General features: G+C 35.0%; 2 protein-coding genes across 7 annotated transcripts in view; both read right to left on the minus strand.

The window, feature by feature from the left end:
* Window positions 1–1,222: 1,222 nt before the first annotated feature.
* Window positions 1,223–8,171, minus strand: LOC141333710 (SIN3-HDAC complex-associated factor-like). Its single transcript, XM_073838815.1, has 6 exons — window positions 8,036–8,171; window positions 4,029–4,156; window positions 3,701–3,800; window positions 2,343–2,466; window positions 2,079–2,229; window positions 1,223–2,003 (listed from the first exon to the last, which is right to left on the minus strand). The coding sequence occupies exons 2-6, from the start codon at window positions 4,154–4,156 to the stop codon at window positions 1,742–1,744; spliced, it is 765 nt and encodes a 254-aa protein (XP_073694916.1). The 5' UTR covers window positions 8,036–8,171; the 3' UTR covers window positions 1,223–1,741.
* Window positions 8,172–11,434: 3,263 nt separating this feature from the next.
* Window positions 11,435–22,576, minus strand: part of LOC141333346 (DENN domain-containing protein 5B) — a 53,908-nt gene continuing 42,766 nt past the window's right edge. For 3 of the 6 annotated variants that reach the window (XM_073838328.1, XM_073838326.1, XM_073838329.1), the window contains 13 exons: window positions 20,863–21,015; window positions 20,681–20,759; window positions 19,101–19,182; window positions 18,789–18,917; window positions 18,479–18,600; window positions 18,027–18,172; window positions 16,426–16,467; window positions 15,124–15,242; window positions 14,858–15,045; window positions 14,334–14,416; window positions 14,128–14,254; window positions 12,766–12,940; window positions 11,435–12,667 (listed from right to left, as the gene is read on the minus strand). In XM_073838328.1, coding sequence (XP_073694429.1) covers window positions 12,484–12,667; window positions 12,766–12,940; window positions 14,128–14,254; window positions 14,334–14,416; window positions 14,858–15,045; window positions 15,124–15,242; window positions 16,426–16,467; window positions 18,027–18,172; window positions 18,479–18,600; window positions 18,789–18,917; window positions 19,101–19,182; window positions 20,681–20,759; window positions 20,863–21,015 — 1,629 coding nt within the window. In that variant the 3' untranslated portion in view covers window positions 11,435–12,483. The remainder of the gene's footprint in view (window positions 12,668–12,765; window positions 12,941–14,127; window positions 14,255–14,333; window positions 14,417–14,857; window positions 15,046–15,123; window positions 15,243–16,425; window positions 16,468–18,026; window positions 18,173–18,478; window positions 18,601–18,788; window positions 18,918–19,100; window positions 19,183–20,680; window positions 20,760–20,862; window positions 21,016–22,576) is intronic. The other 3 variants (XM_073838327.1, XM_073838331.1, XM_073838330.1) reach the window with 1 other exon arrangement.

Genomic DNA, 22,576 nt, shown 5'->3' on the forward strand with positions numbered 1-22,576 from the left:
ATTATTAAATAATGTTGCAACAGTTGCAAAACAAAATAAAAAGAAATTAAAAATCTTAAAAGGCCATGCAAAGATCATGCAGATTTCAATCTAGACAATAGCTTCCTTAGCGTTCATGCTCTTTTGCAAAACCTGTCAAATCTACACTTTGGGATATTTACATTAGTACACTTAATATGAATACAAGAGTGTTGATAGCCAGGCAAATATTTTTGAATCTGCCTCAGCACCAGAGAAATGCTGTCTGGGGAAACGTTTGCGGTAAAACACTATGAGTCGATATGAGTTTGTCGCCTGTTAGAGGCTGAATACAGACAACCTGCACTGAAACCAAGGTTTAAAAGTGACAGTTCACCCTTAAAATGAAAAATCTGTCATCATTTACTCACCTTCACATTATCATATTGTACACAAAATGTTTTTCAAAAGCATCCTGCATCTTTTCTATACAATAGAAGTGAAAGGGAAACTGATTCAGTCAAGCCCCAAAATGACAAAAAGTGCCATAAAAATCTCTTAAATCCAATCAATATGTAACCATGGACCACAAAACTAGTCATGAGGGTCAATTTTTGAAATTGAGATTTTAGGATAGGACAATATTTGTCCGAGGTTTAACTATTTGAATATCTGAGGGTGCAAAAAAATCTAAATATTGGGGAAATCGCCTTTAAAGCTGTTCAAATGAAGTTCTTAGTAATGCATATTACTAATCAAAAAATAAGTTTCGATATATTTACAGTAGGAAATGTACAAAATATAATCATGGAACATGATCTTTTCTTAATATCATAATGATTTTTTGGCATAAAAGCAAAATTGATCATTTTGACCCATTGCTATTTTTGGCTATTGCTACAAATATATATTTTGGCCATGATACTATCGCTATCATATGGCTATAAAAGACGTGGAACGTAGCACACAGCTTAATTTTTAAGATACTTTTAGGGTGCTTTAGTCTTTTTTAAACTTGACAGCCCCAGTTCCCATTCACTTCCATTATTTCTGAATGAAGCAGAACAGCGTTTGTTAAAAACTCACTTTTTGTGCTCCACGAAAAAGAGGTTCAGAAACAGAATGAGGGTGAATGATGACATATTTTTAAAAAACACACATTTTAGGTGACATGTCGCTTTAAATACAAACTGAGTGGGAAAATCAGAGCAGACGTTAATAAAGACAAAGAGAGAAAATAATAAATATATAAAAAGGCAAAGATCTTCCCTTAATATTGCTATATCCCAGCAAAAACGGTGGAACATCATCTTCGCTGAGCTAGAATTTAGCAGACGCTGCTTGCTCTATACTAAATACTATACACTAAGTGCAGAAAGAGAGAGTCACCCCAGAGGAAGGGCACAATGGTGCACAAGGACTTGGATTGTGGTTACTGTCCAAGTCTATTCCCTACTTTTCTATGCGTGATGTATGTAGATCCAGCATTCTGTGTTTGAGCGGGATAGCAAAAAAGGAAACTCATTTTCTCTCAGAAGAAATGAAATAGCGTGGTACCAGCCTCTGGAAAACAAGGACGCTGGTTCAGTAGGTTGATTTGACTGCGAAGGAAATGAAAGAGACACATTCTCAACAAGGAAGAAAGAAACAGGAAAAGACAAACAAGGATCCAGCTGCTCTTGAATCGAAGGCAATCTGAGAGAACGTCTTTGAGAGCATCTGAGGGGCTTCGACTCTCGAAGGCTTTCTGAGAATGCCAAGTCAGTACCCTGGGAATGTGGCATCACCACTCCTCGTCCACTTCCTGCTCCATTTTTATTTGGGGAGAGGAGTGCGGTTGAATGGACGAGAGGATTTCTTGACTGCTCTGCACCTCCTCTTTCTCAAGGTCGCCGTCTTCCTCTTCTTCCTCCTCTTCCTCTTCTTCTTCTTCTTCCTCCTGCTCTTGCCCTTGTTTTTTCTGACAGCAGGGTTTGTAGAGATGAGGGTCGATCAGAACTTCCCCAAAGCGACCTTTGTAGATGATGCCACAACATACCCGCTGCCTAGAGAGTAAAAATAAATGTAAAATATAAGTCTTATGAAACTCATAAATCAGGCTGATTCTGCTAAATAAATACCTTTTCCAGTACGTCAGGTCCAAGAAGGAAAAGACTGGAGAGCGGGCGGAGCCAGGAGTCAACTCAGAGTCAGAGCCTTCATCTGATTGGTTGCTGTAGCTGGGTGATTGGGCGGGGCTGGCGCTGGAGGTGGTGCTGTGAGCGTCTGAATCTGTTAATGAAGACATTTTGGCAAAGGATTATTTGAAAGATTATTCAATAAGGAATGTGTTAAGAAGCATTTCATGTTGTTTTTGTAATTGAAATATTTTGTTGTGTACTCACTGTGTCTCTTCAGTTCCTTCTGAACTCTGCTGAGCTGGTTCGGTCTAATCCGTCTGGACAGGGATTTGACTTTCTTTGACTTCACTGTAGTTTTCAGACTGGGTCCTCCTCGGGCATCAACCACCTGATAACAATTGATGACAATAACAATCCTCAGACTTCATTTGCATTATATTTATATATCTTTATATATTATATTACATTATATTAGGTCAGATTTATAATTATTTTTGTTGTGTGTGACAAGGTTTGCATTATTATATTATATTATATTATATTATATTATGTATTTCAGAATTATAATTATGAATTATTATGAGGCTGCTTAGAAAAATATATATGCTGCTATTTATATTATATTATGTTATGTTATGTTATATTATATTATATTATATTATACTATAGGTCAGGTTTATAATTCATTTATTTATGTATTGCCATAAACTTATATTTATTGTATGTATTAATTATTTTGTCACAAGTAACAAGCTTTTCATCATTAATATATAATATTTTATTATTATATTATATTATATTATATTATATTATATTGGTCAAATTTTTAACTATTTTAGTCATTTTTGACAAAATATGCTGCATTAATTGTTATTATTATATAATATTATATTATATTATAGGTCAGGTTTATAATTATTTTACTTATGCATTGTCATAAACTTATATTTATTACATGTATTAATTATTTTGTCACATGTGACAAGGTTTGCATCATTATTATATTATATTATATTATATACTGGTCAAATTTGTAATTATTTTTGTCATATTTAACAAAATTTGCAGCACTGATTGTTATAATTGTATTGTTATATTACATTATATTATATTATATTATATTATATTATATTATATTATATTATATTATTGGTCAAATTTGTAACTATTTTAGTCATTTTTGACAAAATATGCTGCATTAATTGTTACTATTATATAATATAATATTATATTATGTATACATACGTATATATATATATATATAATTATATTGTATTATATTTTATTATATTGGTCAGATTTATAATTATTTTTTCATATTTAACAAAAGTATTATTATCATTATTATTATTTAGATCCATTACAACATTAGTATTAATAATAATATTGCATCTGTATGAAATGGTTGAAATCTGTGTTATTCTGAAGATGTGGGCTTCCCCAGCTGATTCTCAGTTCCTCCAAATGTTTCCTTCTAGTCTACTTTAACATCTTATAGGGAGTTGCCACTGCAGCTACAGCTGACTTGTTCACTGAGTGGGGTTTGTGTGTAAGGCTGCTTTGGAACAATATGTATTGAACACTGAATTGGAAAGACTTCAGTGTGATAAATAAGAGCTTACATGATTCCAGTTCTTCTTGGAACCAACGGGAAGCTTCTTCCAGCGTTTCACCAGCAGGACGCAAGCATTGCAGATTTCACCAGAGCGAGTCTCGCCTAAACTGTAGAGGCATCCCATCGCAATAGAAGAATACATATGGAAATCATTGATGTTCTCACATTACAAACAAACAACATTATTTCCTCCACATTATACTAAAAGAAAATGTCTGAATGCTTGACTAGAGATACATTAAACAAATCCTGTCCTCAATGTAATTAAACCAGGCAGATGTTAATATTATGTTATTACAGAGGAACCACAAGCACATAATAGATACCCAACTCACCCAAAGCAGCTCTGAAAGTCCCTCTCATAGCGTTTGCTGTCGGTGAAACGAGAGCTGGAGGATTTTGCCCTGCAGATGCAACATCCATCAAGGCTGCGGTACATCTTCGGCTTATGAAAGCCAAACATCTGCAATACATGGATAAGATAGAAGTACGTACCAATGGTGACTACAGTACAAACACAGTTACAAACAACTAAAGTTACTGTTATACACACTGCTGTTCAAAAGTTTGGGATCAACACATTTTTAAAGGAGTCTCTTATGCTTATCAAGGCTGCATTTACTTGATCAAAACTACAGAAAAAACTGCAATATTGTGAAATATTATTACATTTTAAAATAACAGCTTTCTATTTAAATGTATTTTAACATTACTCCAGTCTTCAGCGTCACATGATCCTTCAGAAATCATTTTTACACGCTGATTTATTACTTTCATTATCAATGTTGGAAACAGTTGTGCTGCTCAATATTTTTTTGGAACCTGTTATATTTTTTCAGAATTCTATGATGAACAGATGTTCAAAAAAGAACAGCATTTATTAAAAAAAGAAAGTCTTTCCTATCACTTTTTTTTATCAATTTAACACATCCTTATATATTTTTTCAACAAAAAAAAAGGAAAAATAAAAATGTATTGACCACAAACCACCTTTAAATGGTAGTGTATATTGTTAGAAAAAAAATTAGAATTTAAATAAATGCTGTTCTTTTTAACTTTTTATTTATTAAAGAATTCTGAAAAACGTATCACAGGTTCCAAAGAAATATTTAGCAGTAATAATGCTGAAAATTCAGCTTTGATCACCGCAATCAATTACATTTTAAAAGATATTTATATAGAAAACAGTTATTTTACATTTAAATAATATTTCACAGTTTCTTTTCAGTATTTTTGATTAAATAAATGCAGCCTTGATGAGCATAAGAAACTTCATTAAAAAACAAACATTTTACTGATCCCAAACTTTTAACAGTAGTGTACATATAAAATAGTCATTATAAATGTTGAAAACTGCTTTTTCTGCTCAATTTTCGTGGAAATCGATTTGATGAAAGTGTGAGTTTTGAAACTTAAGATTAACAGAACACAATTTAACACCATAAAAAATCTTTCTTTAACATTAAAATGTCAGTCAACATGTTAATGTGTCTTTATTAATAAATGTATTCTTATTTTTTAAATCTAAAATGAAAATATTTATCATGATTATTTATTGTTTTCATTTTCATAATTCTACACACACAAATACACTGCAGTTTAAAAGTTTAAGATCATTAAGACTGTAATGTTTTTTTAAAGAAAGCTGTGATTATTTGATTAAAAATACAGAAAATACAGTAATATTCTGAAATATTATTGCAATTTAAAATAGTGGTTTTCTATTTTAATATACTTTAAAATAGAATTTATTCCTGTGATGCAAAGCTGAATTTTCAGGATCATTACTCCAGTCTTCAGTGTCATATGATCTTTTAGAAATCATTTTAATATGCTCATTTATCAATGTTGGAAACAACTGTGCTGCTTAATTTTATTTTTTTATTTTTGGAACCTTTTATTTCAGGATTCTTTGATGAATAAAACTTAAAAAGAACATTTATTTAAATTAGGAGTCTTTTGTAACAATATACAAGACTGTTCACAATATTGGGGTCGGTAAAGTTTGTCCTTCTTTCTTTGTTTGAAAGAAATAATATTTTTATTCAGGGTGTTAAATTGATCAAAAGTGATAGGAAAGATTTATATTATTAGAAAAGATTTTTATTTTTGAATAAATGCTGATCTTTTGAACTTTTTATTCATCAAAGAATATTCAAAAATACTAAGCAGCACAACTGTTTTCAAGATTGATAATAAATCAGCATATTAGAATGAATCCTGAATGATTGTGTGAAACTAAAGACTGGAGTAATAATGCTGAAAATTCAGCTTTGCATCACAGGAATAAATTCTGTTTCAAAGTATATTAAATCCTCCATTTCGAATTGCAATAATATTTCACAATATTGCTTTTTTAAACAAATAAATGGAACTTGAATGAGCATAAAAACTTAAACTTTACTTGAACTTTAATTGAGATTAAAAAACATTCAAAATCTTGCCGATCCCAAACTTTTGAACAGCAGTGTATATAATAAATGCATAGAGTTAATAAATATGTTACTAATAAAAATTACATATATTATATATCTATTGATTTATATTACATATGGAATATTCAATGAGAGAGAGAGAGAGAGAGAGAGAGAGAGAGAGAGAGAGAGAGGGAGAGAGAGAGAGATGAAATATGGGTTATCAGTCATCATCGCGTCAGGGGGATAAGAGCTTAATGCACTGAGTGCTCGGTCTTATATAACCTCGGTGCTGATAGAGCCGGACACCGGTGGCCTTAGCATCGACACTGATCGGTGACAGCAGCGGTGCCCTCCAGAGGCATCGAATTCATACATTATAACTAGGTCATTACAGAAGACGCCTCTGTCCAGTGTCTATCTAAAGCCTTGCATTTTCATTTTTAATTAAACACATGTACATTAATATTTAACAACATTTCTAAAATTATGCACTGTACAGAGTGCGAGAGTTGAACTGGCGCTTGTACATTCCGCCTCTGACGCAATTCAAACATGGCAACGCGTTTGAGAAGAGAGGAGGGGCAGAAAATGGGGGCACAAAAGTAGCGCGATGCCTTTACGGAAACCGCGAGTAAAAGTGGCATTAACACATCTAAATGTGTCACCCGAAGTTATCCCTTTAACATAATACAGACACTATTAATATTTGGCGGTGTTCCTCCGCACACTGCAGTGAAATGGTGCGTGTGTCCCGCCGTATTCACCGCCCACTAGCTTGCGCGGAAGCATGGCACGCCACACGGTATCTTTAAACAGACACATTCAGCATGTTTTCCCCGCAGTTTCAGTGAAAACGACGACTTCTCGGTGTGAGGAGCAAATTCACGTCCTTTCTTTAACACCATTAGTGCTCAATAAAGAAACACTGCTGAATTTAATCGAACTGCCCGTCCGCTGCTCTTTGTTTTCCCCGCGACTCTGCGTCAGTGGTTCTCGTGTGACTCCATGCTTTGCGCTCGATACTGTAAACACATGCTGTCCGTGTAACAACTTCGCTCAAGACGATTGAGCCTAACGTGTTCGTTTTCTTAACGGGACAATATAACACACTTTTAAACAGTCCAGCTGAAGGCAAAAATAAAATATCGATTTTAATAGCACCACGTTTAAATGCGTCAGTGACACCGCCTCCATCGCACACGATTTGAGTCTTTAACAGCAGCACAGGCACAGCTTTAATTGTTACATTAACGTTGAAATTCTAACGTTAGTTAGCGAAGCAGAAGTTGGTAAACGCTGATGAGCTTGTGAAAATGCGGGTTTGTTTTGAAGCACACCCACCAACAGCGGAGTAAGAGAGACCACACGCAGTGTGGACGGATAGTTGGGCATCTCAAGTTCAAAACGAGTAGAAAGCGCAAAACTTGTTTTTTAATGCGTGCATGTGATACCAACCATACACATATTTTAAAATGCATGCTCACTAATATAGTTTACACAGCCACTTCGCAGTTTTCAACCAGTATGCAAATTGCTTAATTTAAAACGCAGTATTGACATTTTCTGTCTTAACATTCGTTTTTGTTTACGTCTGTTCTAAAAAGTGTAACGTTAACAGAATCGATTTTGGATCTATATGAATTAATTTGGTTATCAGCGATCATCAGCAAAGGATGCGAGCGCCCTAAAATGTGATGCGCTGTATGGGCAGCAGCCTCCTCAAGAGTAAACACTAACTTTTATTATAAAGCAAAAATGTTAAACAATATCAACAAGCTTCAAAAGTGACCTTACCGCTAACTTACATTTATAGCGAATGCGACAGCTTTCGCCCTGTCACACAACTTCTCAAACGCAAGCTTCTGCACTCACTTAAACGTTTAAGTTACTTTTTTACGTTAAGTGGAAAAAGGTTTTTTTCTTACCTCGACTTGGAGCGGTTAAAGTCAAAGCACACGGTGAAATCCAAGAGTTACAGGCGTTACTCATTTAACAATGCGCCACTCGTTACTGTCTCACTTTCTGTCTGAGTGTAGTAAAATGTTTACGCATGCGCCGAGCCCCATCCACCATTTTCTGAATTTCTTCAATCAACCTCATTTGCATACGCGGCTGACGTTTGACTGCGTCTGCATTCTATTGCCCATATAAGGAAGAGAAAATTACGCGGGAAACGTGGGCGGGGCCGGTTGCTAGGGGCAGCAGCCAGTGCACTGCGATCTCGGTGGGCGGAGTTACGCGCTACTACTACGAGGACAGCAGATGTCGGAACAAACGCAGCACATCTTTCTCGCTCCACGTCCGTCAGCCATGAGCACATGTCGGTGGCTCGGTCTTCTCGGTACTTCATCGCGAAAATAGTTAGGGAAAGCTGTTTTTGAGCCCTCTGTGTAATAAATTACATAGGCTGGAAGAGCTAAACGACATTAGACCTTATAAATCAAAAATTTTACCAAAATGTAAATCGGTTTTGAGACAAAAAGCGTTTATTCCCTCAAACATATTTATACTGGAAAACTGGGAAGTGTGAATTTTGTTTAGTTTGTAGCTCCGTGTTTTTTCCTCAAACTTTGATGTAATATTACAAATTATTTTCGAAAATGTATACTGTATAAAATAAATTGGTATGAACCCTTAAGAAAATTAACTATGGTTTTATTGTAGTAAAAGTGTAGTAACCATAGTTTTTTGGTGCATTGATTACCATTTGTGTAACCACAGCTTCACTACAAACACCATGGTTAACTTAGTATAGCAAAACCATAGTTAATTTGCTTTTACCATGGTTTTACTATAGTATTATATAGTGGTTATTTGTAGTAAAACCATGAGTTCATTTTCATAAGGGAAATAAGTAGTGCTTTTGTTTCACCACTGTGTTGGATGGGTTATAATACTAATAGAAAACATGGACATTTAAAATTAGCATTTTATTTTACCTTTACATTTTGTTAAAACGTTTTGTCTGAAATAACTGTTATGCCATCACCATCACTATTTCATTTTGTAGCTACTATTTGTTAAAAATGGTCAAGGCATACACTACCAGTCAAAAGTTTCTGAACAGTAAGATTTTTAATGTTTGTTAATTAAGTCTCTTCTGCTCACCAAGCCTGCATTTATTTGATCTAAAATACAGCAAGCAGTAAAATTGTGAAATATTTTTGCTATTTAAAATAACTTCTTTCAGTTTGAATATATTTTAATGTAATTTATTCCTGTGATTTCAAAGCTGAATTTTTAGCATCATTACTTCAGTCTTGAGTGTCACATGATCCTTTAGAAATCATTCTAATATGCTGATTTGCTGTTCAAGAAACATTTTTTTATTATTAATATTTAAAACAGTTGCGTAATTTTTTTTCAGAATTCCTTGGTGAATAGAAAGATCCAAAGATCAAGCATTTATCTGAAATAACGCTTTTGTGACATTACACTATGCCATTCAAAAGCATTTTTTTGGGGGGGAAAGAAATTATAGAAATTAGTGCTTTTATTTAGCAAGGGTGCTTTAAATGTATCAAAAGTGAATGTTACAAAAGAGTTCTATTTCTCAGATCTACTCATCTGTTTTCAACAATAAAAAATGTTTTTTGAACAGCAAATCAAAATATTAGATTGATTTCTGAAGGACCATGTGACTGGAGTAATGATGCTAAAAATTCAACTTTGAAATCACAGGAATAAATTACATTTTAAAATATATTAAAATAGAAAGTTATTTCAAATAGTAAAAATGTTTTAAAATGTTACTGTTTTTGCTGTACTTTGGATCAAATAAATGCAGACTTATTTAAAAAAAACATGCAAATCTTACTGTTCAAAAACTTTTGACTAGTGGTGTAGGTAACACTTGAAAACTTTTCAAAACAGCTAATTAAATGGGAAGAAATACAGTAACTGTAATTTAACATCCACAGATCAAATTATAATACTGACATGTCACATTTTGCTTTTCGCTTTCTATCATCGTAGGAGCTTGGTGCTTATACACTCTCAGAAGAAATAAGGTACAAAATCTGTCACTGGACATACATTTACCATTTAGGCGACTGTAGATAACGTGTACTTTTAAGGTACTACTATGCACCCTTTATAGATAAATAAGGTACAAAAGTGTACTTAAAAAAAAAACAGTATTACCCCATACACAGCTTTTGTACCTTTTTTATGAATGAATCATCTTGCAACAGTCCCCAGTCTCCCCTAACCACAAAATCTCAAGTTTCTACTATAAAAAAAAAAAAACACAAGACACAACTGATACTGATGAGACAATGCAGAGCATTTGTGTTCCAGATGCCATCAGCATGTCCCTAAACTAAAAATAATATTCCGTGAAGAATGACTCTTCATAGAGGAATGTTCTCTAGGACCTGAGCGCTGTCCTGGAACACCATTCATTGCCTACCCCTTGTTGAAATAACATCCCGTCTGCACACACACAATTCACAAAATGACACAAATTTCAAAGAGGACACAAATATAGATGAGCAATTTTAATGAGTTGCTTTAGGAATATAAACAATGGAGAAACCCATTTTGGACAAGGAGCTAGCTTTTTATAACATGATCAATGTTAAGATTTCATACAGGGAAAAAAACAGATGGAATGAGAAGATCTAGAAGAGGAACAAATTCATTTACAGCAAAAGTACTTCTTCAAGATCTAAAACATGTGGCATGCATCAGCACCGCAAACAAAGGGACAGTTCCTGCGGCTTCCTCATCTCCAGGATTCACTAGGATTTCAGCAACTTTTAGGGCCTAAAATGAAGTTTACACAAGATGGATGTTCCATACTATACAAAGTCTGAAAGTAGATTTACTAAAATAAATAAATGATACAGTGTCAGCTGCGCAAGTCATCCCTAGGTTCAATCTTCCAAAGATAAATACATAGAAATGATTCAAATCATTATAAAAAAGAAAGAAATAAAATACACAGGTTGGCGTGCTAACACACAGCTGAGAGTCTAAAAACCAAAGCTAAGTAACATTAAGTAATTCAAAGCTGTTATTTTGCCTGTGTTTTCCCTGTAAATACTACTTTTCTCTCAGAAGGGATTCAGGAGTGAAACTGCTCCATCAAAGAATAGAGGATCATTTAAAGACAATACTTCTTAATTTCTAAGCAACGTGCAAGAACTGCAGTAATCAAACATGGATTTTACAAAGTAATTGCTGCCTTTAGACCTCCAGTTAGTGGTAAATACTAGGGCTTACACTTTATATTTAAAGCACCCCACAAGGAACTGTAATATTTGAGAGATTTTAACTGTGACTATAAGGTTCAATGGCAAAAAAAAAAAACAGATCTGAAAGAGGCTTGTTATTGCTTTGCGATGATTTCCAGTGTTTCCTTTTCTTAAAAATAAAAAATTCAAACATGATACTGAAGTATCTTAGAATTAAGTTAATACTCATTGGCAAAATAAACACATCTGATAAACCAGCCACACGCGCACATTCCTATCACACATATAAACACATCTTGTAACATACAGTGATTCACATCTTGTTGGAATGTCCTTTTTCTTTGAAAATTCATTTGACAGGCTTTCAACAAGAAGAATGTTTCAAATTGACACTTTTAAAGGGATAGTCCATCCAAAACAGTTTGAAAATGTCATTTACTCACCCTCATGTTGTTCCAAACCTGTGGGAGTTTCTTTCTTTTAACATAAAAAATATTTTTTGAATAATACTGGTAATTTGATAGTAATTCTTTCCCATCTATTAAGTCAATGGGGACCAACAATTGTTTGGTTCTTCAAAATATAAGAAACCTAAACAGGTTTGGAATGACATGAGGGTGAGTAAATGATAACTTTTTCATTTTTGGGTGAACTATTCCTAAGTCTGGACTATCCAATATCAAGAATCTTTCGGTTTGAACACCCAGAAATCGATTTACAGATAAAATTCAAGTCATTATAAACACAGGCAATATTTCTGCCTGTCAAATCATGGTTATTGAACGTGTCGAACATATAATCTGTAAGTACTAAGGCTCTTCCGTATCTTTGCAAAAAACAGTTCCTACAGTGTTTTCTAAAGACAACACACGATCTGAAGCAGAAATGCTAGCGGATTCGACTCGCAGACAGACGTGCGTGAAAATGACCACAGGTTTAAAAGCAAAATCCACAGGAAAAAAACAGTCTTCTCAAGAAAGCCATCAACGCTTTCTGTTAGAAAGAGCACAACTCCACTTACTGCTACAAAACACACTTCTGAGTTCATTTCTTTGGGGGTTGTGTTGAGAGATGCTTCGATAAGTCAGTCCTTCCCTGTCCAAAGCAGAGTCACTTGTAGAGCCGTTTTGGCCCTGAGGGTGGCAGCAGTTTGAATTTGACCTCAGCATGTGGTGTTACAGCTCAACGCTCTTAGTTAGAGAGCTCTCTAGTGTGATGGGGAAGTCGTGAAGCGTTTCCAGAACTGCGACGAGAGAGCTGACTGTGAGTTTGTCTCGCAGTAACGCGTTCTCCTCGTACATGCGTGTGACGACGGGGCATTCGGCCAGTAGAGGGAGCCACTGTGGCAACAGTCGGTCCCTGTGAGAGTGGGGCACACATGCAAGTGACTGTAAATGCATTTTATTCATTAAAAAAGCACAATTAGTTTGTTTAAGATGCATGCATGTTGTCCTCACCTCGCCCCGAGGCAAACATGCAGCTGGAACTTGCCATCCTTGCCAATGCTGCGTGGCATGTTGTTAATGGCGTTGATGTAGCGACAAAAAGATTCACAGTTCAGGCCTAGAGGCTGTGGTGTTTCTTGCATGTCTCCAATCTGATCTGCATTCTCCATAAATGCAACTACTTTCTCTGACAGACACAGACATAGGAACCTCCATTATTATTATTGTTTGTGGTCAACTTTTTATTGTCTATCAAATATAAACACAAACATCACAATTGGGACAAACAATCAAGGAGGAAGGAATAGGAACCTCCATTATAAACTTATAGATTATACATTTCTATATTTTAAGCAACGTATGCTTCCAGTCAAAAGTTTTTGGACAATAGGATTTTGTAATGTTTTTTAAAGAAGTATCTTCTAGTCTCAAAGCCTGCATTTATTTGATCTAAAGTACAGCAAAAACAGTACAATTTTGAAATATTTGTACTATTTAAAATAACTGTTTTCTATTTGAATATATTTTAAAATGGAATTTAAATCATTTGGAATGAAATCATTCTAATATTCTGATTTGCTGCTCAAAAACATTTATTATTATTGATATTGTTATGTTAAAAACAGGTTTCTTTGATGAATAGAAAGTTTAGAAGAACAGCATTTATCTGAAATTAAAAGCTTTTGTAACATTATAAATGTCTTTATTTTCACTTTTGATCAATTTAAAGCATTCTTGCTAAATTTTGATGATAAAAATGTTTCTTGAACAGCAAATTACATCAACATATTAGAATGATTTCTGAAAGATCATGTGACACTTAAGTCTGGAGTAATAATGCTAAAAATGTAGCTCTGATCAAAGGAATAAAATACATTTTAAAACATATTCAAATAGAACAGTTATTTTGAATAGCAAACATATTTCACAATATTACTGCTTTTGCTGTATTTATGATCAAATAAATGCAGGCTTGATAAGCAGAAGAGACCTCTTTAAAAAAAAGTTAAAAATCTTACCGTCCAAAAACTTTTGACCAGTAGTGTATTTTATGTTTTAAGCAGCAAACAATCAAATATTACATACAAATAATACAACATTTTTTTCTGTATTTTTGATTAGATGCAGCCTTGATGAGCATAAGAAACGTATTTAAGAAAAAAAAATCTTACTGATACACACACACACACACACACACACACACACACACACACACACACACACACACAATATGATTGTAGTTTTTCATATAGTGTAAGATTTAGGCTCTATACCAAAGATGTTATTATATTATATATACCAAAATAACTAGATTAGACCCATGAGTTTTTCCCTTTTAATCTCGCAGGGAAACATTTACTAAGCTAAGCTTACCGTAGAAATCCCACACGAAAACATTTTTCTGAAAGATTCGAGCTGAGCGGAATCCATTTTGAAAAAACTGCTCCAGTGCCCACACAAGACCACCTTCTCCACACAGTAGGACTGTGAGACTGCCCCTCTGAAAACAGACAAAGTTTAGATTAATAAAGGTTACAAAAACAACAAAAAGGGACTATTCTTAACTGGATTAATCATACCTCTTTTTCTGGTTTGTGGAAATGCTTTATAATATTGTTAACTGCTTCGCCAATGGACTCCTGTATTTGTACAGTTGTTGGTTCTGTAGAGAAAAGGATTGCATTTAATACACTTATTAAAAGAATTTACCTAACACCTAAATACATTAATATTACTTAACATGTATTATCATTATAAAATAGTTTTGAATGTACACTCACATTAGATGAAGAATATTATATCTTGTAGCCTAATAAAAGCTGACTTAAATACAAGGAGAGGGTCCCTTTTTATGGAGGCGGCCATTTTGAGCTCACATTCATATTTACTTTATTCAAAAATAAACGAATTGTTACTGAATACTGATTATTTTTTATTATGATTTATTATTTATACTTATTACAGAGTATTTCTACTGATAACTAAAAACAATGTCAGTTGTGCAATACCACATTCTAACCACCAGGTGTCAGTACAAGTCCAAGATGACCACCACCAGCACAACAAACCTGAGCACCTTCGAGCAAATTTAAGCTTAACGTACTGTTTCCACGTCCTGTAAGTGATGTGATGCTGATTCGTCGAATCTGAGAAGGTGAACGCTGAAGGGGCGGAGTCTTAGACCCTCTTCCTCCGTCATCGTCGTTGCACGGAACTACAAATTCACCAATCAGAACTCGCTCGAGACTGCCATCATCCACACCCTTCCCCAACCACCTGCCGCACGGGAACCTGAAAAAAGGATGAGTGAATAACAAGAAAACCATAAAAGGAACAAGACGGATGACAAGAGACTAAAGTAGGCCGTACTTATATGTGTGGCCAGTGATCTCATTGCGGACCATGACACAATCCACCAGCCACTTGGCAAGCAAGCCAGAATTATCATGCCCCAGCTGCACTGTTGTCAACTTCCCGAGGTTCTGACACTGTAAGACACACATACAAAACAGATAAAGGCAACGTGGTCAAAGGCATTAAGAGGCTATCTTGGAATAACTGAACAACCGTGTAAGGGTGTGAGCAGAGGAAGGACACCAAGATAGTAAAGTTGGTTTAGACCATAGTAAAAAGTAAATCCCAGAATTTGTACAGAAAGTGTCCAAAATTAACATTGTAAGCTCCAAATGAAACTTAAAAACTAGCTTTAGTGAATAAATACTAAGTTAATGACCTGAGCCATCAAAACATACCACAAAATAATAAGGGTCATTTTTTTTTTTTGAAATACCCATTGATTTATGGTTTCTTAGGACAATATTTGGCTGAGATACAACTATTTGAAAATCTGGAACCTGAGGGTGCAAAAAAATCGAAATACTGAGAAAATCGCCTTAAAAAGTTTTAGGATATTATTAACATAATTAACATTGTAAGCTCCAAATGAAACTTAAAAACTAGCTTTAGTGAATAAATACTAAGTTAATGACCTGAGCCATCAAAACATACCACAAAATCAGTCATAAGGGTCCATTTTTTTTAAATACCCATTGATTTATGGTTTCTTAGGACAATATTTGGCTGAGATACAACTATTTGAAAATCTGGAACCTGAGGGTGCAAGAAAATCGAAATACTGAGAAAATCGCCTTAAAAAGTTTTCCAAATTAAGTTCTTAGCAATGCATATTACTAATCGAAAATTAAGTTTTGATATATTTATGGTAGGGAATATCTTCATGGAACATGATCTTTACTTGAGATCCTAATCATTTTTATCATAAAAGAAAAATCGCTCATTATTGTTGGCTATTACTACAAATGTCCGGTTTTGTGGTGCAAGGTCACTTATACTGTATATACACAGATAGTGGCCCTTTATGTATAATAAATATTGCATTTTCTGAATCCACTCATCAAGTTGATCATGTCTAATAGTTAAATTTGGATCCTTTATACAATACATAAGAATAATGGAAATGTTAACTCTATGTTTGTCCAATCGCATATGGCTGTTGTACCAATTTGGGATGCAAAAATCACAAGATTTAAAGCTAACCCAAAAACCCAAAGGAGAAGAAGAGGAGATCTCTCCATTTAGAGGAGTAGAAAAATGGAGAGATGGATGAATGGAGAGAGAGGGAGGAATAAAATGGAGGGATGTGCACCTAACCTTGAAGGCGACGGAGATGTGCGTGTGAGGCCTAAAGGCAGACTGCGAGAGGACACAGAATGAGTTAGAACACGATGGGTGATTGACAGCAAGACAAATGGCAGTGATTGGTTGTATGAGGTGGGATGCAAGAAAAATGTCTCCTCCTTCAAAGTTATAGATTCATGGAAGTGCATTAATAAAGAGGGTTTGATCACTAATGCATGAATCAGCATTCAGTTTGGGGGAAAAGAAAAAGATATTGATCTGGGATTCAAGAGAATAATTGCAGTAGTGACAGAACAGATGTAAATTTCACAACAGTCGTTGTGTGAATCTCATTTCTTCACATTTAAACAAAAAAAGAGAAAAATTATATTGTGTTAAAGATTACTGTTGAGCATTTTTAGGTATTCTGCAAAAAATATAGTCAAACCAAAAAATATTTTGATTTTTTTTTACTAGTGGGTGCAGGACACTATAGTTTATGTAAGCGAGGACAGCAAAATAAAGTAAACTGTGACATATTATACCACAAAATTCTTCATACAGTGGACTACCAGTAAAATTGATACTGACCATGTTTTGCTTAAGTGCTTGTTCTTTAATTGCTAATGCAACCTTTTTGCGTCACAGACTGGAACAAAATTAAGCATTTCTTGCTAATTGGTCAACGATAATTGTAAATATTGTCATGTTAACAGCTGAATTTTACATACCTTTCTATCAAAGTTATCTGACATTATCAAGATGAATTTGTTCTGACACAGTTTAACTCCGAGTTCTTGTCATATTTTATTGCCATTTTCAAAACTATAGTGAATAAACTGTAATAATGTGAGAAATGTTGAAGGTGTCTAAATAAATTTTGGTTTGACTGTTATCTTTTCAATAAATAATGTACACAGACTATATTATATTTCGTAAGACATGGGAAATACAGTTGCAAATGAACTTTGCTTTTCCATTTGAAATTTGGCAGTCACTGTGCTTTCGCGAAAGTGAAAATGCAAATGGTAATGCAACATTTGCGATTGCATTTGGATTATGTCCACATATGGAAAACACTGAACACTGAAGTCAAGCTAGTGCAAGACGAGCATTTTATGGTTAAAAAGTGTATTTTTATTTTTTTAGAAAATGACCAATCGTTTCACTAGATGAGCCCTTTATATCTCGTCTGGGATCGTGTAGTGCCATTTGAAGCTACACTGAAACACAACTTTGGACCTTCACCCCGTTGATCCCCATTGAAGTCCACTATATAGAGAAAAATCCTTGAGTGTTTACCTTAAAAACCTTCTTGGATGACATGGGGGTGAGTAAACTATCATTACATTTTTATTATGGAAGTAAGCTAATCCTTTAAATATAACTTCTCACTTTTTAAGGTAAAATGTGACGATCATGAGATTCATAATTCTTTCATTTTGCTCAGATACATTTCTGTCATTTCCATAAATGGTTTCGATTCAGCAGATGTTCGAAAGACCAATTCTGCGGATGACAGGATGGACGACTGTTTCAGTCCCACAGGAAAACAAACTGTGCGCCACACTCAAAATAAACTGCTGTATCAGTTTCAGAGCACAACAGCTGGAGTGTGATGTCACGCCACTCACGTCAAACGTCATTTCCAGAACGTTCTTCGTGATCTGCAGGATGCCAGAGTCGCCCAGCTCGCCAGACACACACAGCCAGGGGTTGGATGTCGTCATTGCATTACTAAGCTTCTTGATGGGAATGATAACGGCCCTGTATGGAATCACTTAGGATGGGGAAAAAAAGGAATAAATCAGGCTGCAACTAAACACAGAAGAGTTATAAATATAAAAAATATATATATTCTAAGTTGTATGCATCAATAGCTGCGCAGCATAAATATTAATTTTTCATGCCTTGGTCAATCAATCCGTCATGCAGCATTAAATCAATATCTAGTGCCGGATATGCTGGATGCAGAAAGTTCTCTGCTGTTTTGTATGAGCATTCCACATCAATTGACTATGAAGCTATATATAGCTGATTTGCATACATCTGTACATCTGTGTGTGTCTCTTTCTCTGGGACGTACTTATGGTGGTGAAGACGCTGGTAAAGCAGAAGTAGTCCACAGCATTTAGGCTCAGGAGATGAAAGAGAAACTGCTCCTTTTCCTCTTCGCAGCGCAAGAAGGCGTAACGCTTGTACAGCTTCCTGTAGGAACACTGCATGCTTAATAACAGGTGCACTTACTTGAAACAGGTCAGCATGTGTGTGCTTGTATGCGTCACTCAGAAACTCTTGTGATGAGTTTTTTGGTGTGTATGTGGGAGTCTGAAAGCCTGCAGGTGTGTGTGTGAGTGTAGATGGGAGTATGGATGTGTGTTCGGTATTGTACGTACTTGGTTAAGGCCTGGTTAGACAGCAGCTGTTTGAGATGCTGGGAAAGTAGTTTTTTCTCCAGGGACAGACGGATCCAGGCACGTGCTCGACCTACATCGGTTTTAATCTCGCCCATGCTCTGGATGTGTCTGAGAAGTCAAAAGAGAAGGGATGATGAAGAAAGACAAATAGTTTAATTCACTGTATGTGGGTTGAAGAGGCTGCAAGCAACAGAACGTCTCTTTTTTAAAAAACAAATTGTTACACAACTAAAACAATGCAATATGCACTACTGTGTACAACATTTGACTGTCCTCAGGCAATCAACACACCTCATATCCTGTATGACTGATACACGTAATGCAGGAAGACCAACACTGGACTCCGGCTTCCGTTTTTCCTGGCTATTAGACACTATGGAGCATAAAAAAAGTGTTAGCACTTAAAAAGAGCAGTTTTTGTAGTAAGAAAATCGCATGAGGCGCTGTTAGCATACTTAGCATGTAGATGTGTTAGGCCTGAAAATACTCTAGACATACTGTATACATGAACACAAACCCTTCTAACTACGCAAACTCAAAATCTAATTTGAAATAGCAATTAGGAACATGAAAAATAGATTTTGTGTGACCCTGGACCACAATTTTTTGAAATTGAGATTTATACATCATCTGAAAGCTGAATAAATAATCTTTCCATTTATATTTGGATAGGACAATATTTGGCCGATGCACAACTATTTGAAAATCTGGAATCTAAGGTGCAAAAAAAAACAAATACTGAAAAAAAAAATCACCTTTAAAGTTGTCCAAATGAAGTTCTTAGCAATGCATATTACTAACCAAAAATTAAGTTTTGATATATTTATGTAAGAAAATGTACAAAAGACCTTCATGGACCATGATCTTTACTTAATATCCTAATGATTTTTGGCATTAAAAAAGAAAAAAAAAACAATTTTGACCCATACAATATACTACAAATATACCTGTGCTACTTAAGACTTGTTTTGTGGTCAAGCGTCACATATATCCCTTTCAGTACTTCTATGAGAATCCCCAAGCAATTTAAAAATGAACTGAACATGTTTACAACTTAATTAGGTCTTGAACTTCCTTAAAACAAGGTAAAACTAATTATTTGGGACATATTGTTTTTTTGTGTACAAGTATATTTAACTTTATTATGATTGTGTATAATGTGATGCTAAATGTTAGCAATAACACACTTGCAATCAGTATCAAGCATACAAAGCATGACAAGTACTTTATCAAATACTCCTCTAATCATTTTTTAATAGATTTCCATATGACAAATGCATCACAAACATAGTTTGGTATTTAGTTTTTACATAATTGAGTTTACCTAACTGTGCTAGAGGCGCCAAAAGACAATTTACCTTGTGTGAGATGAACCTCAGCTAAATGCAGCCTTGCAGAAACTAACTCCCTTGAAAGTCGTTCTAGAATCTGAACAGTGACTTGTGTCGTTACTCATATGTGACCCTGGACCACAAAACCAGTCATAAAGCTCAATTTCTTTAAATAAATAAGCTTTCCGTTGATGTATGGTTTGTTAGGATAGGACAATATTTGACCAAGATACAACTATTTGAAAATCTGTAATCTGAGGGTGCAAAAAAATCTAAATATTAAGAAAATCGCCTCTAAAATGATCCAAATGAAGTTCTTAGCAATGCATATTAATAATCACAAATTAAGTTTTAATATATTTACAGTATGTGTTTATGGAACAAGATCTTTACTCAATATCCTAATTATAAAAAAAAATAAATAATAATTTTGACCCATACAATGTATTGTTGGCTATTGCTACAAATATACCCATACTACTTAAGGCTGGTTTTGTGGTTCAGGGTCACATTTGTATATGAGAAAGTTTTTTTTTTTACCTGGAGACTCTGACAGCTGTTCAATTTTCTCTTCTCTCGCCTGGTAGTGCAATAAATGAGACCACAGTGCAGACTTTCCCTGTAAACCAGGAAGACAGCATACAATAAATCGCAGTGTTAGGTTGTGTTTCTATGTGCTTTAATGTGAAGTACATTTCACATTATATTTGTCTGTGTCTCACCTGTTTGACCTGTAGACCGTGGCTCCATATTCTCTCCAGGAGGTCACACAGACTGGCTATGAGCGTGTTCTCCTCCAGGCCAGTAATGTTTGCCTCTCCATGTCCCAGTTCAACGGCCTCTCTGCCCATTTTCTCCACCAACATACGCTTGGTCTGAACATCCATTGATTAACATCGTTAAAAACAACATACCAGACATTTCAGTCTTGATTGAGTCTAAAGTCTTTAATGCAGCAGACAAATGGGTCAGACTAGTAATTATACTTATATACTAAGATCCTGGTTCCCACACTTCTTGACCAAAGCAGTTCCATGACTTCTACGTGATACGGATTTTAAAAAGCATTACACAGAAATTGCTAAAGCAGATTTCCATTAGTATGTTAAGTATCAAGCTTTTGAATTAATAAATGCATGCAATTATACCAGTGAGACTCCCAACAGACTGATGGTATGACAGTGGCTTGCATTAAAGGGATAGTTCACCCAAAATGAAAATTACCCCATGATTTACTGACTTATTGACATGATTTAATGACTTTCTTCTTCCAGACAAGTACAGTCAGAGCTTTATTTAAAAATGCCCTGGCTCTTCCAAGTTTTATAATGGCAGTGAATGGCTGTTGATATTCAATTGTCTAATAGAAGTCCAATAAAGTGCATCCATCCATTATGAGAAGTGCTCCACATGGCTCTGGAGGGTTAATAAAGGCCTTCTAAAGTGAATCAATGCGTTTTTTGTTGTTTTAAAACTTTGAGCGTATGACAGTTAGCAGAAGTTAGATTACGGTTTAAATATTTTTCTTACACAAATGCATCGATTCACTTAAGGCCTTTATTAACCCACAAAGCTATGTGGAGTACTTTTTTATGATAGATGGGTGCACTTTATTGGACTTCAAAATCTTACCAGCCATTCACTGCCATAAAGCTTGGAAGAGCCAGGCCTTTTTTTAATATAACTCAGATTGTATTCGCCTGAAAGAAGAAAGTCATATACACCTAAGATGGCTACAGCGTGAGTAATTAATGGGGTAATTTTCATTGCGTTCTTAGCCACTAAGTTTGTGGAGGCATGTGACGATGTGAGGTGCTTCAGTAGATAAGAATTACTTGTCACCGACGCAGAGAGACTCTTTTTTTCCTGGGCATAAGTTGCATGTTACAAATATTTTTGCCTTTCACCTCAGCAAGGGAAAAGTAATGCTTATACTTCCAGTTTGCAAAAGCTACGTTTGAACTTGTTGGACTTGCCATCGTTGTGATGTTGTAGATGTTGGTGTGTGCGACTGACCGTGCGTGTGCACCCGCACTACTCTGCCTCTGATTGGCAAACAATTGAAATTTACTCAATCTAAGCCAATCATTGTGTTCTCAGTTACACCATGTTTACAGACACACCAATCATCATCACTGGTTACTGTATGTGTCCCGCCCCGGGCCCCGAACATAAACACACACACTCCAGAGAAAGAGAGGTCCTATGGCTGAGAGAGACGCTGCTCGCATGAAAACCGCTTCAGTGTTCTCAGTTACAGTAACGCGCATTTTATTGTCAGTAACGGTAACGGCGTTGTAACGGGGGAAACTGAAAAAAGTATCGCCGTTAGTAACGCCATTTATTTATAGCACCGTTATTCCCATCAATGATTTTTAACCCCTTGTCCAATAACCAGTAAACAGCCAATATTATGTATCTATACAATTTTGTCAT

Source organism: Garra rufa, chromosome 4 (genome assembly GCF_049309525.1).
Source record: "Garra rufa chromosome 4, GarRuf1.0, whole genome shotgun sequence".
In the NCBI taxonomy this organism is placed as follows: domain Eukaryota; kingdom Metazoa; phylum Chordata; class Actinopteri; order Cypriniformes; family Cyprinidae; genus Garra; species Garra rufa.